We start from the raw sequence: 16786 nt of genomic DNA, 5'->3' as shown, positions 1-16786 counted from the left end.
GGGCAGGAGTTCCTTCTCCAGTTTGTAATTTATATGACTTTAATACACTATTTTTCAGATGCAAGTGGGAGTTTGAAAGAAGACTCCTGTATAGTTTTTGATAATCAATAGAAAAAAAAGACATAATTATTGTGACGAAACTCAGAGAAACAAAGGCAGGCATGTAAGATGACTCACCTTCTAAAATATACTTTGAAAACCACTGCCGAGCCCCCAAGACTTTGGAAAAAAAAAAACCCGAGTGAATCATTTCACCCCCTCAGTGCACAGGTCAGGAGCTCTGCTTAAAAGAAAAGAAAAAAAAGCCTCTGATCATCTGTTCTCGTATTTCTGCCACAAGCTGGTGCACAGAGCCAGCAAGCAAATGGTCCCTGTATTTATTTGCCCCTTTAAGTTTAAGCACTGCTGTCTGCCAATCCCTAGTGCAGCTTAAAAAAAAACAAACAGAAAAAGGCACAGCTCCTGGACAGAAGTTAATGGGAAATGGTATTTGTTGGTTACAACTCATTGCATCATCTTTTCCACATGTGTTTGTGCATCTTTTAAAAGCAATTTGGGCTTTGCATCCTGTACCACCAGCGCCGGGTCCCCGCGCACACGGAGGCCGTCCAGGCCAGGGGGGTGTGTGCTGGGCGGTGGGGGCCGAGGGTCGCGGCTGCGTGCTGTGGCAGAGCCGCCTGCCAGCTCCGTCGGTCCAGGCCCCGTGGGCCGCTGGCTCCCCGGTCCATCTCCCCTTGAATGCAGATGCTGGGGGAGGAGCTGCTGACCCTCCATCCCTTTTTCACCCTTGTATCTTCGTGGGGGTGAGCTCAGGCTGTGCTGGCATCCTGAGCAGTCATCTTCATCTCCATCTTCATCTTCAAGAGCGTTTGCAGCCGGGCACCGGCAAATGGAGCGTTTGCTTTCTAGTTGATCCTCATGCTCTTCTCTGTTTGCTCTAGCGGTTAGTAACAGCCTCTGCTGTACTTCAGTGTCTTTCCTGATTGAGTGCTTGATCTTAAACGGACAGCAAGAATGCTAGGATTGGATTGTCTTTTTGAATGCGTAAATTGAGCAGTGGATGACTGGAGCTGTTAACCGGGAGCACAGAGCTGTGCAGGGCCTGCTGCCGCCTCCCCCGTGCCGCTCGCTGCTGTGTGTCCCGGCCCCTGCCCTCCCCACGCAGCTCAGGACCGCGGATGGGTGAAGAAAAGGGAACTTCTTTGCTAGCCTACACGTGTACAGCCCTGCCTGCTGTGCCGTGAAAAAGCTCCAGTCAAAAGAAGGGCCTCAGGCCGTATTTTGACTACAGCTCAGAATCCCAGGTTCTGGTGAAGTTACTGGGAAAACGGTCACCAGGGGCGGGTTGCACCAGGAGGACGACCGGCCCTGGCCCCTGGCTCCCCGCCACAGCAGTGCGGGACGGGCGGACACCGGTGCCCTTGGGGCTGCGCTCCCTGGGCCGGGCCACCGGCCTCCTCCCGCGTGGCAGCATGGCTCCCTGCCTGTCCGACGTGAGGACCGTGGGCAGCACCGGGCCTGTTCCACAACGGCAGGGCTGTGCTAACACGGCCCAAAGGCCTCGTCTGGGGTCAGCGGCGTGACTCGGGCCCCTTCTCCATGAGCCAGTGTTGCTCTTTCTTCTCTTCCATCGCTGGAATCTTTAGGGAAACTTGCTTCTGTTACATTTCACATCTCTGGTTGCTCCGTATTTATCAACAGTGAGTAACAAACTGTAAGGACTGCACTTCTTTAATGACCATCATCATTAAAAAGGGAACATGTGCAAAAGAATCATTAATTACAGGCTTCTAAGTACTATCCTCCTCACACAGCGTTTAGAAGGAGAGTTTGCGAGCAGAAGATGAGAATCTCACTTGCTGCTGCATTTTGAAGTTACTCTGACAATGAACTCTTGCCCTCAGCACAAACCTGCTCCCGTTTTTCAGCCCCGAGGTCCTGCTGGCACCTGCCGCCATGCCTTGGCCTCCCAGGTGTGCTTCAGCCATCCCACCCGTTGCCGTTTCTTCTGCATTTCTCAATACATCCATCAGCCAGGTTAAGTGATGTGTCTATAAAAAGAAATATAAAATTACAGCGCGTCTTTCCAGACTTTGTAGGGGACTTCTGAAAATTGGAAATTTCTCTGTTATCTATGAAAGACAAACTCTGTCTGATATTGCAGAGCAGCAGCATCAGTGCAATGCAAAATGGGTCTTTGATGTTGCCAAGTCCCTCTGACATTCAGCATGGGAGCATTTATTTGTTTAAACTATTACTCCAGATAAAAACTGGTAACTTTGCTGAAAGCGAAGTCATGCCCATAATGAAGAACAGCCATTTATCTTTAAAGATATGCAAAAACAGCCTCTTCCAGACTTTTGGGCATGTTTGACTTTCATTGAACTGTTCCTAGTTTCTGACTGTTAATTACACAATGGATGGTTCACTTTTTCTAATTAAATAAGGAAAAGTATCTCCAGGTTCCTCACGGCACACTGGACACGAACTTACTGTTGGAAGAGTTTTCATCACATTTTTAGGGTAGGAAACATTGTCACTGTAACTGCAGGCAGAACATTGCAAGGAGCATGCTGAGGACTCTGCCAAAAGCCCATTTCTACTGTAATTTCTGCTTATCTGCTGTTTTATTGGTAATTCTCCTCGGGAGGTTGTATCCATATTATTAATTCCTCAGGGATTTTAGCAAATACATTTGACATGAGAAACATAGAAAAAATTGTTTTCTTACCTTAAAGTAGCCTGTTTGGAAGGACAACCTTTCCAGCTTCTTCATTCATTAATTTCTGCTCAGCCCTGATGAAATATAGTCTGTACAATGCAAACCGTTGTGGTGAGTTACTTTACGCTGACTGGTCTCTTTGGGGAAGGAAATTGGCTGAATTCTCGACCCTATCTCTGCCCCTGCTTTGTAACCATCAAAATGCACACTTGTGAAGCGAATGATAAAACCCAGCCTCTGCCAGCTGGCTTCAAATGAACATGGACGTGCTCTGTGTGCTGCAAGGGCCAGCGCCGGTGAGCAGCCATCCTGTGGACAGCAGACCCCGTGGCGTCTCACCGGCCGTCACCAAGGGGTACTGCAGGGTTGCAGCAGCCGGAGAGGCTGCAGGAGCTGCACCCCCAGAGTGGGCAGGAGGCACGGCCGCCCCGGCCCCAGGTGCTTTGTTACTGCTGACACTGACAGCGCCTGCAAATGGTTGTTTGGCTTGCTCAGCCTTCCTGTGAGCACCGTGCCGCCATCCTGCTCTCTCATTTTCAGTTGCGTTTCATTTGAAATGCTTTTGTGAAGGCAAGGATAAAGTTCGATTTGCAAAATGAGTTTTCACCCACAGAAGTGAAATTCATACATGCTAGAGCATTAATATTAGCCAGCAAAGAGTTTCTGCTTATGTAGGAGAGGAGGGAATTGATCCGGGGGGGGGAGGGGGGAACGAAGCAGTGGAAGTACTATGCCTCCTGTTGTCTCTGGGAGATGTCCATCATTTGTCATTTGAATTTAATAAAACAAGATGGTGAGATGGGCAAGTACTCAAAATGAGGAGTAATGGTTTTGAATTATAATAATACGCCCCAAGGCAGATGACTAATAATTTACGATCCCATAAGTACGGCAAAAAAACGTTTGCTACATCTACTGACTCTCTGATCTGATTTTCACTTTGAGAAATGTCTCTGGCACTGTGGACATAGCTTCTGTGTAGTCAAATTACCAGACTGGAAAGACTCAAGTAATTTTGCAATTAGTCAGTATTTCTAAAACAAAAAAGCAACAGTACTAAACCAGGACACAACAGAAAGCTAAACTGAGAGCAAACTTTGTCTTCATAGCACATACAGATACTGTTTATTTTTTCTTTTTTGTGAACAGTCCTCGCAATTGTGAATTGATTTACAAAGCAATAAAGTAAATTGTTCAGTAATTCTTCCTGAGTGGTTAAACGCAGGCTTTCAGTAAGTTGAAACATGCTGTAGAGCAGATGAGAATATTGCAGAACAGGAGACAGGCAACGCAGTAAAGGGATGTGAAGAATTTCAAATAATCTCTCCCGTTTGCTTAGACTTGCTTTCTTTTTTCTCCCACCAGTGGCAAGGCCGGGCAGCGAGCTTTGACAGCCAGGGTTCCTGTCCCTCGCCTAAACCACCACCCACACCATGATACAGAGCGCGGCGAGTAAAATGGGACTAAACCAAGTTATTTTTGCACTTGGCCTAGAGTCTCAGTAATTTGTTGCTGAGTGGCAGTGGCAGCAGCAAGACTTTCCAGTCTAGTTGTTCCTGCGTAAGTAAAGGCAGAAACCTGTTCTGTGGTCAAATATGTCTTTGTCTAATATGTCTCCCAAGGTGATGTTTTTTTTGTGGCTTTTACTGTATGGATCTGTTTCCAGAAGAAGGTGGTGGACTGAGACATAAGATGGAAGTTTGGTGTGTAAAATAACATGTAAAATAGTTTTTAGTGTGTACAAAGGCTGGAAAAGTGCAAAGATGCTCTGAGTGTCTACAGACGGCAGAGGTGGCCAGGAGAGGGGACATCTGGACCGGCCCTGCTGCACTGTCTGTGCCTGCTTAGAAGAGCAGCAGCCAAAGATGCGAGAGACTTCTGATCTGCGAGCAGCTCTTTACTCTTGTGGTTAGCCCAAATCCAGCAGCGTGTTCACAGGTTTCCTGTTCATGTAGAGGTGTTCATGAGTTGTAAGAAGTTTGTGCAGTGTGTTTCCCAGACTCCTTTTGTCATATGCCGTTGATTCCTCAGGGGGGAAAAACTGTTTTTTTCCCTGTATTTGAAGTCTCCCTAGAGCTACTTGCATGAACAGTTTCTTAAGACCCCTTCGTAGCTGCTGCTCATTCCCCCTGTACATCACCACGTTATCTGGAGTGGAGTGGAGAGAACTGCGTTGCCACAAGTGGGATTTGAACATAAAGGGGGAAAGGTATTACAGAAATAGGTGACATCCTTGCATGAACACTAGATCTTTTATTCCTTATATCATCCTAGTAATAAAGGGTGAACAAAAGGGTAAAGGGAAATATAGAAACACAACCAATACTAAAAAAAGCTTCCAAACTTTTTTCTTGAACTATCAGCATTTCCTTAATGAAAAAAGTTTCTAAAGCCCAAAGCCTGGAGGAAGATCAAGTTTTGAAAAAATGGAACTTTGCTGCTTCCTTGGCTGCAGAGGCCAAAAATGAAGTTATAATATCCCAAGTACTAGCTTTGGAAATGCAGCTAGATCAGCCGATCTTTATCAGACAGCTGCGGATTTTGGACACTTTCTCATCGTGGATTTTTCTCTGAGTTAATAATTATATTAGTGCTGTTTGTTCCACTATAATTAAATTAAGTAAATGCAAATATTTTGGTTTCGAGTTAAAACAAAATTTGCCAGCAAGGCAGCCATTTCTCCTCACATCAGGTTAGCAGAACTGCATACGTCAGCCACAATCTTCAGGTCAACTTCAGTTTGCATTTTCTTAAATGTCACAGCATCAGCCTTCACTGATCATCATGACAAGCAGAGAAGGGTATTTGTTTGCATTGTTTTTCTGGGTAAGATGAATCCTTTGTTCAGTGAAGGACAAGTACATAATTTCTCATCACACCTTGTGTCTTAATTCTCTTTATGTGCCACATGCTATAGAAGCAGAAACTCAATAAAATTATTTTATTTGTAAGTCTTGCCTTGTCTGGTGAAATACTTCCTCTTGTGAAAGCAGTAATCGTGTGTTACATGATTTTAGGTGGTTACAGTAATCACAGCGGATGCTATAAAATGTGATAATAAAAGACCCTTGCATGGTATGAGGCACTGCAAGGGCATGATTTGGAGCAGATACTCCGTAGGCCATAAACTCTGCAGTTCCTGGTTGTCCTGGGACAGTCAACGCACATCCCTTGGGGAATTGCTGAGCACTAGTCACAGAAGAAAAAAAATATATTTCAAGCGCTTACAGTTCATTGAAACAAAAAGGTTCTAAAACTGCTTTCCAGCATAAAGAGTACTGCAGACCTCTACCAAGGGACAGAGCTGAGGATGCCCTTTTTGAGACAACCCATCTTTTCTGGGAATGTTCCAGGTCTTATTATAAGGAAAGAGTTTCTAACCATTCAAAATAATTGACTTAGAGTGGATGGTTCAAAAACTGACCGCAAGCCCCCTGAACCTTGACCTGAGCTGAACTGAGCCTCGGGTGTTTAGTGCCATGAATTGAAAGCGCCTCTTGCAGGTTTGCAGATCAAAGCACCTGTAACACAAGAGGTACCCAGAAGAAGCCGCAGCAGTCCCAGCTGGATGCAAGGATGGCACTTGATAATCATTAATTGCACTAACCCACTCAAATCCTTTTCTTCTTTAACCCTGGCTTCTTGGTTTTTGGTGTTCTCTGTATAATCTATCTTTTATCCTTTCTTCTTGTTATCTAGGATTTAGTCAAAACATACGTGGGGTTTGACACAAAGCTTCTATTTTTAATCCTTCCTTCACACAGATAATCAATTTCCACTCAATACTGGCTGTCACTTGCATTACTGGAAAACTGGATCTCACGCTAGTGAATAACACCCACGCCTTGATGGCTCAAACCTCCAACACTTATATTTTAAATGCTGAGATTTTGCCACGTCCCTCGGTGAGGGGATAATCAAACCATTGTGTGTTTGTCATTGCCTCAGCGCAGCCACTCGAGAAGATCGGTCACGCTAATGGAAACAAGATATACCATACAAGTGCAAATATTTCCCTTTCATCTAGAGAGGGATTATAACTCTGAAAAGGAGCTGAGCCTGGCACAAGTGCCATCCCAGAATTAGCTAAGTTGCCTTCTTGCTCCTCACTTTCCATGCTACTCTTAACCGTATAACAGTAACTCACAGAGAAGTTTAAATTATTACCAAGCAAAATAAGGAGGACCACCACAGGGCCACGTCCCATGAGAGAGTTTGCCATCGTGGGACTTGCGCTCCTTTGAACCTCACTGCAAAGGCAAGTTCCACTCGCCCAGGGAGGATGCCTGCTGCCGTCAGTCCTGCTGCTCAAGGGCCTGTTGTGCCGTGCCAGGCTGATGGCAGCGCGCCGGGTGGGCAGTGCCGGGCGGCCACCTCCTGATGCTTGGCTGCTGGGCACGCAGGCCAGGGAAGGAGACGCTCGCAAACCAAGTACTGGCTACTGGTCACTTTGCAAAGTCTGCAGGCAGCCACAAATGAAGAGTCTATTTTATTTTGAGTACTGCAAGCAAAATAAACACACATGACCATTCCCAGACCTTCCTTTTTTTTTCCCCTTTCTTTTTAGTTTTAGCCTCACAGTCTCCAATTTCATAGAACAATGACTGACTGCAGGAAGAGTAAGAGACACTGAAGTGAGGGCTGCCACTTAATGACTGCTAGTTTAATGATGGGGACGCAGGGAGAAGTGAAATCCCACGGGTCCGTTGCACTGTTCATTACAAGGGGTCAGAGGGCTCAGGAACTGTCCCAGCCAAGTGCCCTCCCACCGATTTGAGAACAAAATATCTTGGGATATGAGAAAATATTCCTCTGGAGCTCTTCTCCGATATTGGCTTCCAAGCTGATTGCATTATTGTGTGATTTTTTTTTCATACATCAGCAATGCATGGTTTGGCAAAGAGAAGCCTCTTGTCATAACAACTTATATTTATTCTCCAAAAGTGGCCTTTAATTTCTAATTATGGAATGCTACTCACAGGTAGGCAAATCACAAAAAAAAAAAGCCAGTGAGGAAGAAAACAACTGGATTTCATTGGGTTTTAAGAAATAAATAAACATGCTCTGTAATTATCTTACCAAAAAAACCCCTAAGACATAAATTTAAACTCAATCCTGATGTTGAACGTGCGTGTGTGTGACAGCTGCCATATTAAGGTTGGCTATGTATCCCCACCTTTTACAGCTGTGGATCACTTATTCTGTAGGAAGTTTTTGTGCAAATTTGAACTCACAAACTCCACACAGATGGCAGGAGCCAGAGGGAGGGACTGGCAGACGGGAGTATTTGGACTCTGGATGACAAATCACTGAACTCCGTGCAGCCTCACTGAAGCCATTAGGGTGCTGGAACCAGCAGAGAGGGCAGGCGCAGGGGCACACGGGATATTCAGTATTCCTGGATCACCCTGATGGTGACAGCATTGGCCGCTCCAAAGGGTGACTCAACAGCGACAGACACAGGTTTCTGGGCACGTGGGCAACTCGAGCTAACCTGTGCCCGCGTGGCTCCGTGGAAACTCTCTAGCAGGAGCAGCTTTGTGTGCTTTGTTTTAAATGTTATTCTATTTCTTTCAAAACCTTTTATTTACATATAATTCTTGAGTAGCCCATAAAGAGTATGTAATCACATATACTCAATCCCATACACATGCCAATCCTGCTTCAGTCTTTAGTTCAAGTATCTTCAGTCCAGATACTTTTGTCTTCACTTAGGAGGTAATAAATTAGACAGCGAATTATAGCTCAGTTGAGAAAAGTACAGTCCCGTTACTTGAGATCCTTATCTCAGTTCTCTATTTGTTCTTCATTTTTTCTACTTTTGTCATTTGCCCTCTTAATGGTCTCTCTAATCCAGCAGTCCTAGACTTCTCGGTCTCATTTTGCTAGAGGTTTTCTCCCCCAGGGCCCTGATCATTCTTCCTGCCATTAAGATTATGTATATCAGTACAGTTGTGCACTTATTTAAATGCTGGGTCAGGGATCTAATTTCTAGTTATAATGCATCATGCAAGGATGACCTCCCTGGGACTAGAAACTCTGTTTGTCATTTATATGGAGTCACAGCTCCTAGATGCACAAACCCTATTGCTTTACTCTCTTTGGTCTCTGCTTACACAGCTGCTGCTGGGGCGTATGGGGCTGGGGTGCACGGCCTGGGCAGTGGCCGTCCCACACTGCCTCCAGCAGGCACGGGTCCCGGACATCTCCAGCACGCCGTGCCCAGGAAGCCTGGGTTAGATCAGCTTCAGCGTGGTCGGGACCCCGCAGAGGGCAGGCTTTCGGGTGATGTCTCTCCGCTTTGCAGGAGCAGCACCGGTCGCTGTCGGAGCTGCCCGCTGCTCACAGTCCCGAGACACTTCGTCTTGGACCAAAGATCTCCTGGTGAACGCGAATACACTCAGCACTTGGGTGCTACAAACAGACAGGGAAGAGGTGTTTTTTGCTTTCATGCTGCTGTTTGGGTTTTTTTTAAATGTCTCCACAGCAAAAAATATCTAGTCTTCATTTTGCAATAAAAGGTAACATAGCCTATTTTTTTTGCCGGGGTGAGCATCACCCCAAAATCAGGGTGGCCAAGAGGCCAGTGTTGCAGGTGAGCCTGGGAGAAGTGGAGTCTGGCTCTTCTTTGCAGATGCATGGGCTTGGAGTATCTGGATCTTAGCCCAAGTGCCAGAGGAATCCCGGTAGCTCTGCTTGGCTTACCAAGCTCTGCAGTCAGCCTTCAGTGGCAATGCTACTTGAATGTTCAAGAAAGGTTTTTTTTTTTCACTCTGGACTTTTCTCAAAGATAATTTGTAATTATATTTTACAGCTTTATATATATATATATATATATATATTTTAAGACCATGCGTTAGTCATGCAAATATAATTATATATCTTATGTTCCCATGTCATTTGTAATTAAAAACATGGAATTTAAAACACATATATTTCAAAAAAACAGTGTAGGCTTCTATTAAAAGCACAGTTCATTAAAGCTAATAAAGTACCTCAGAATGGGTCAAGGCAAATCCAGAGCATGTTCCGTTGCCGTGGGAACAGCTGGCACCAAAGCCAAGTGCAGACGTGGTAACCTGCAGCAGAAATAACAGGCAAAAATATGATTAGGAGAGAAAGCCCCCCTAAACCCAGAGCGGCAGTTTCCCATCCCCTCCCCGCGATCCTTCCAGGGGCTGGAGGAGCTGTCGGGATCCTGGCCCCGCTGTGGGCTTGGGGCAGGGTGGGGGTTATGGTGCTGCACCCCCACGGAGGCATCCATGGGGACTGGGTGTGTGGTCCAGGAGGGGCTGCGGGCGCAGGACATCGGCTGTTTGCGGGGGCAGCGGCGCCAGAGGCACTGCCGGACCCCAGGCAGGCAGAGAAACGCCCCATAGCAAAGCAATGACCGGGAAATGTGACCCAGTCACCAAATTCACATAAGTAAATACTTCCTGGATTGTTAGTCGCTTCCAAAGTGACAGGCTTTCTCCTAATCTGCCATCAGTAACTGTGCACCCCTCTCCATTTCAAATTGCCTTAGAAGATGAGGGTTTCTTTGCTGCCATGAAGGACAGAGTGGAAGAGCAGTAATTTTTTAATTAAGTCAGTTTGCTGGTGTTACCCTTGGATAACTTACGTAAATGAAGGAGGATTTTGCTCATTGCGCTGCTGATTTCCTCCTGACGCCCATGACCACCCTGCCTACCCCTCCAGCTGCGGACGCCCCACCACGTCTCCCACTCCCAGCTCCGGCAGCCTTACTCTCTGTGCCAGCGCGCAGGGGGCTTTGCTCCCACAGGACTGGTTCCGTGCCACGGACCCCGGCTGGCTCGGCGCTGCACAGCGGTGCATGTTGCAAACCCCCTTGAGCATGTCTGCTCCAAAGGCCACCGTACCAGGCACAGCGATCGGTGCTTACTATTGGGTGCGGCCCCTGCCTGCTGGAGATGAATTAATGCAGTTTTTCTAGGCCATAATAGTTACAGAAACCAGGAGGACCTTTCTGCCTGTTGTGTAACCTCAGCTTTATCTAATGAACCTCTAATTGCTGCATGCTGTGCGTGTTCTGCAGGGCTGCGGAGCCGCTCTGCCTATTCCCCTCTGATGGAGCTGGCCCCTCCGCAGGGATGTGCCACCCCGGCCCTTGTGTCGAGAGCGCAGAGGGAATTTTCCGCTCCTTCCTCGTGCCAGCAGGGTCCCACACCAGGGCTGAGCGGGAGGGAGCGTGCTGCAGCCCCGGGGCAGCGGAGGCAGAGGACTCTCCCCCTTGGTGCCCGTGGTGCGGGGCTGCAAGGCTGGAGCATCCGCGGTGCCTCGGGACCGGCCAAACGCTGTCCTGGGAGCGGGGACCCAGCTGCGTTAGGCTCCTGTGTGCAGACACAGCTGCTTCCTAGCACAACGCCCAGCCGCCCAAAGCCTCAGCGTGCTTTGCAAACCCATTGGGGGATGAACCAGCAGAAACGGCACGTCTCTACAGACTCTACGTGGAACGGGTTTGTGGATTCATGCTGTGCCCTGCCTGGCCCCAGTGGGAGGGCAGCACTTCTCCCTCCCGCAGTCTCAACAGGAAAAAATCACCAAGCCCCTAAACGGCATCGTGCAAACAGGAGCTGAGGTGGTTTGTGTTCCAGACAAATGGGCTGGTGCTGGTGTGGGAGAGGGTCCTTCCAAGCTCTTCCCTCCAAGGCGATGCCACCAGCGAGGGCCGTGCCACCCCTGGGGTTCTTGGAAGCTGCTGCACTAAGGGAGCGTCTAACGTTGTTCTGCCAAGTTGGGTATTCAAAAGTCTCCACAGCAACATCTCCTGCGCTGTAGCGTTCGCAGCACGTCACAAAACACCTTAACTCAGACCTGTCCCACAGCAACCGCTGGCCACTGCCGTGCAACACCAGCTGTGCTGGATGGGAGTGGTGGTTCCAGCAGTTTCATTAGATTCCTTGCTCCAAAACAAAGGATGGCTTAAAACGTTCATGGTGTGGGACGAGGCATCTCGGGCTTGCTGTGGAGGGTGATGGTGCTGGGGGCTGTGAGGAGGCCAGGCTGCACCACCAGTCCTGCACACCCTGACCCACCGAAGGGGAGAACTGCTCCTCGGCCGTGCCCCACGCCAGATTTCTTCTCATAAGCAAGCAAAGATGTCAAAAATGCCAAAGGAGGTCTTCATTATTTTCTGTCATACACCCACAGTACTTAAAAATGAAGCTCCTTTCTGAAACCTGGAATTTGTCTGGTGTCACAAACGATCAGCAAAAAATAAGATGTTTTCCACAGCAAAGAAGTCCCAGCAGCAATACGCATTTGTGCTGCCAGAAGCAGGATCGTCAGATATGTCAGCAACAAACATCCTTCAGGGCAAACCACAGTTGGCTAGAGATTGGATTTAATAAGAATTTCTTTAGACAGAGGAAGAATCAAAATGTGAGAATTAAATTCTGAAATACCCTCCTTCCCACCCCAAGCAATGTCTCCTCTGTCCCGCGAAGGTGCAGGGACCAGTGCTCCGGGCAGAAAAGCCCAGGACAGCAGTGAGGACATCTCGGCTGCACCTCTGCCCCACGGCAAGCACAGGGGTGCTGGGGGTGGCTGCAGCGCCCGAGCCGGGCAGAGGCCCCCACACACCCCGGGAGGACTTGCCTTTGGGTTGAAGTCCGATTCCAAAGGCCCCGGCAGATTTGATTTGTTTGGCCCAAAACGAGAGTTGCCAGCGGCATGAATGGAGTTGATGATGCAATGAAAATAATTATTTCCTAAAATTCCATGTTTCTCTAAGCCTATGAAAGTAGCTTTTGCAATGAAAGGAAAAATGGAAGAGCCAGCAATGCAAATCAGTGGCACATAATTGCCTGGTTTGCCAGCATACAGCTGAACATCACAAGGGGGTACTGCACAGTCAATACACGGCATGATGACACTGCACCCCACCTGTGCAAAATTTCATGGGATTTATTTGATTTAATTGATTAAATTATATTCCTTTCGTCATTTATTCTATAAGAAGCTGAACATTTCAATTTCTGAGGCAAGCTTGGATCAGGAATGGAAGGAAGCAGGAGATGGCAGATGACACTGACATTGGAGGTGGCTCAGTTGGGGAAAACTGCTCTTCATTTAAAACCCAGCTTTCCTGAAAAACTGCAGTCAAGGAAGAATTGACAATTTAGAATGAAGCTGTGAGGAGCAATCTTCTGCAGGAGCCAGTTACAAAGCACAGCTCTGGTCTGTGGCCTGTGTGTTTGGCTGTTAGGAGTCCTCCAGGTTGCAAGGCTTGAAGCAATTTTACGTTAAAAGGGAATGAAAACTAAAAGACAAGAAGGACTGTAAAAGTCATGGGCTGGACTCCAACACTTGGCAAGAAGCAGCTACCTGGAGGTCAGGGACTGGATTTCCATTGCAAATTAACTGATGGATTAACATTTATTTCTTTGTTCTCATTTCCCCCTTAGCGGCATGTCTAATTATGTATTAAAAATCTTGCTCTCCCATTCAGAGTTCACCTGTCTGCCCCACCGCTACTACCCCGTCCCTGCGGGACCCTCACCTGGTCCCTCGCTGGCTGGTGGGCTCCGGCTGCCCGTCGCCACCACTGGCAGGGGGCTCTGCCCCGCTGCGGCCGAGGAGGTGCCCCTGCCCTGCTCTGCCCCTCCTCGTGCCCCCCGAGCCCTGGGCGCAGAGCTCTCCCCCCGCAGCAGCACTTTGTCTCTGCTCGCTCATAGCCCTGGCCCTCCTCTGCCAGCCCGGGGCTGGGTAATCTGAAAAGAGTCGTTGCTTTAAATCAACGCTAAAATGTCTCTGCAGCCACGGAAAGTTTATAGCTTGAGTTAAGAGCTATTAAGCCTCTGAGCACTGCTTCTTGGCAAGGGATGAAGAACAAAGCACGCTGCTTTGCGGGACTGACGGATCAGCGGGACGGTCAAGCGCCCTCTGGGAGCAGAGACGGGGACCCACCAGGGACACGCGTGAACATGGGCTCTTGCCATGGGCTCTTGCCCGCGGGTCTGGGGAAGGACCCTGCCGCGGCACTGGCACCAGCAGCACCAGCGGGAAGGGCTGCACTGCGCACCCACCCGCACTAGTGCAACACCTCAGCTCAGAATCAGCCCCTGTAGCACGATGGGCTGGCTGTCCCTCAGCCCGCTGCACCTCTACGCCAGACATCTGGTCTTCTCAGACAGGTGCTCCTCCAGGGGCTTCGCCTCGTGGATTTAATCAGACTCTTCATTTTTCCTTGCCTGAGCAATTCCATGGAAGTGCTAATCTTTGCATCATTTTAATTTACAAGGACTAGTAGGTAATTTTGGAGAAATCCATTTAACTGACTGATTAGTGAGTCAATAACACACTTCTGTATTTTATTAGAAACAGAAGAATTGGTAATTTCTGTTTGTTTTGACCCTACCTCTGTAGTAATGGCAGCAATTTTCTGTAATAATCACAGTTTCCATGGTTATATCTCCCTCCACGTTGTCAGACACCTGCAGCAGAAAGACACGGTCTCTGCATGGGCACAGCCAGAGGTGCTGCACTGGGGGGGGGACAGCTGCCCTGACCCCCCCTGCATCCTCCTGCCACCCCAGCGCCGGTGCAGCCGTGGGCGCTGCTGTGCCGAGAGCCCCCGGGTAGAACAGGGCACCTGCCCCTGCCTGCACCGCTCATCCTTCCCCGGCCAGCCGAGAGGAAGGCAAGGGGGACTGGGGACCCCAAACTCAGTGTTTCACTGAGCCTCAGCAGGGATGAGGGAGTTGGAGGCAAACAAACAAAATTTTATCTCATGTTTCTTGGAGCTGGCCCACGATCCCCGAGCTGCAGCCAGTGCCAGGACAAAGCACTGGGGAAGGAAACCCCAGCCCTCCTTTGCACAGGGAGAATCACTGCATCCTTCAGCATTTTTGCCTCAGGAGTATGTATTAAGTAGAAAATTCAGATCTGTTCCAGAAAGGCTCTGGAGAACTGATTTTCAGAGAGTAAAGAAATTAAAGAACTGCTTAGCTGAATAGCTGAGCTAGTATTTTTCTGTCCTTAAGAAACATCTTTCATAATAACAGCATTAGTAATAATAACACCCGAAAGAAAATCCTAGTGAAGTCATGTAGACTACAGGATGCGTGAAATCCCTGGGATGGTGTGACTTGCCTGCATGGGTCTTCCTCGTGTCAGCGATATCTTTGTTGGCTGGAGACAGATACGTTACCACAAATGGGAGCAACGCATGCAGAGTAATCCATCTTGATCAAAGGTACTGAAATAACTGCAAATTCTGATAGTAAATGAAACTGTCCAGAAAATAATGAAACTTTGTGTGTGTCACAAACCACAGCTCCTCTGAAAAGGCTGTGAGCTCTGAAGTCAAAGACTTTATTTTTAGTCTTCGTGTCAAGAGGAAAGGAAGGAGCGGACACTCCAGGACTGGGAAGGATGAGAGGAGCCCAGGCACCTCCAGCACCAGGCTGGCTGGGCCAGGTGGGAAGCCAGCTCTGCAGGGACCCCATAATTCTGCAGAATCCACCTTTTTAAAAGAAATTTAAGTTTCTGTCCCTTCCTTTGAGCTGCAGCACACCTCCACACACGCGACGATGAGAGTGCAGAGGGGCTGCGAGTGTCGTGGTGGGTTTGGGGGGCCAGCGGTGGGAGGCGCGAGGGACAGGGGCAGCTCTGTGCTGCAGAGGGTATGGCAGGAGCCAGGTTTGGGGTTTGAGGAGGAAAAGCGAGTCTGGGGAAGTGAGTGCAAGCTGAACACAGCCGAACACAGCTGTGGCCCAATGTGCTCACCCTCAAATCTCTCATCATCACCATCACCCCCAGGCAGAAATGGCTGTGGATGAGAGGACCCCCAGGGATGCTCCCCCCACCAAGCTGAGCACCCCCACTTGGACCAGCCAGTGTGAGGCTTTGCAGCAGAGCAGGCGAGGGTCAAGCATCCCAGGAAAGCCTCCCCTCATGGTTCCCGTCCCTGCAGACCCCCCCACTACACCCACACTCCCGGGCCTTCCTGTCCCCAAAGCCATAAAATTGCCTTGTAGATCCCCGAGCTCACCGACGATGGGAAAATCAGAAATAGCACAGAGCTGTGATTAAGCACACGTTTTTAAATCCCTGTTATTAATCAGAAGATCCCACCTTCAGAGGAAGGAGACTATCTCCGTTTCAGAAGGCAACGGGTGGCTGACCCCAGTCTCAGCACATCTGGCCAGATGCCGGCAGCACTCAGAAGAGGTGGATTTAGCTCCAGCCCTGCCCACATTGACACGAAGCCACAGGCCCGAGTTCTCCTGCTCCAAGCAAACATTTCTGGTGAATTTGGTTTTGCTTATTCTCTATTTTCATTAGAAAGTGCAAGGACTGTAAGCAAGCTGCTGCCATTGTGTGTCCCTCTTAGCACTTCCGAGATCATCTCAAGCTCCTGTGTCCTCCCACTTCTGCTGGGAAGTCATGGATAGAGGCTTGTTGCCTCCCAATTCATGTATGATGAGTTAGACCTCAACCAGATGTTATCTGGGCAGAAATATCTATTTGAAGTTAAAAGTCTGTGATTATACTTGCCAATCAGCCATTAAAAAAGTATTAAATGGAGAAATTATCCCCCCTTCTTGTTTCAATACAATAGCATCTTTATAGTATGCTTGTTTAAGTTGCTTACTTTTAATTTTAGTTCCCTTGTTTCTAATACTACATGCAGAACCATTTCACTTTATCAATAGCTCCTGTGAGCTGGAAAAGTCAGGGAGGAAAAAAAAGCCGATATCCTTGAGAACTAGACAAAGGGGAAAAAATTAGCCAGAAGATCTTGCTTTCTCCTTCCTACTGCTATCATAACTTCTCAATTTACTTTATCAGATTGCCTTCCAAAGGGAAGTGTTTTTCAAGAGAGGCAGAGATGAAAGGGATTATTACTTGCAGAGACTCTTCTTCAAAGAGATAAAATATTTGGCAATTAAAGCACACGGAGCTGCAGACTCACAAGGAAAGCAGTGACTTCACTGGAGCAGTCACATTAGCATATTTTCCACTAACCCCTGGTACGGAACGCGGTGACACCGCCAAGCGCTGCCGCTGCGGAGGGGCTCGCCCGCCCGCCGCAGACCA

The 16786-nt window shown here is 48.3% G+C and overlaps 1 protein-coding gene and 1 long non-coding RNA gene across 2 annotated transcripts in view; one reads left to right on the top strand and one right to left on the bottom strand.

Moving 5' to 3' along the window:
* The window catches only part of SYT6 (synaptotagmin 6), a 38202-nt gene extending 33845 nt beyond the window's left edge, over positions 1-4357 (top strand). The window contains exon 7 of the mRNA XM_075174500.1: positions 4088-4357. Within this exon, the coding sequence (XP_075030601.1) occupies positions 4088-4159 (72 nt within the window). The 3' untranslated portion in view covers positions 4160-4357. The remainder of the gene's footprint in view (positions 1-4087) is intronic.
* Positions 1714-2828, bottom strand: LOC142093266 (uncharacterized). The gene is made up of 2 exons (XR_012677359.1): positions 2732-2828; positions 1714-2051 (listed from the first exon to the last, which is right to left on the bottom strand). It is a non-coding gene; the product is annotated as an uncharacterized LOC142093266 (long non-coding RNA).
* Positions 4358-16786: the final 12429 nt, after the last annotated feature.

Source organism: Calonectris borealis, chromosome 26, assembly GCF_964195595.1.
Source record: "Calonectris borealis chromosome 26, bCalBor7.hap1.2, whole genome shotgun sequence".
NCBI classification, from domain to species: domain Eukaryota; kingdom Metazoa; phylum Chordata; class Aves; order Procellariiformes; family Procellariidae; genus Calonectris; species Calonectris borealis.
This window is presented reverse-complemented; position numbering and strand designations above follow the sequence as displayed.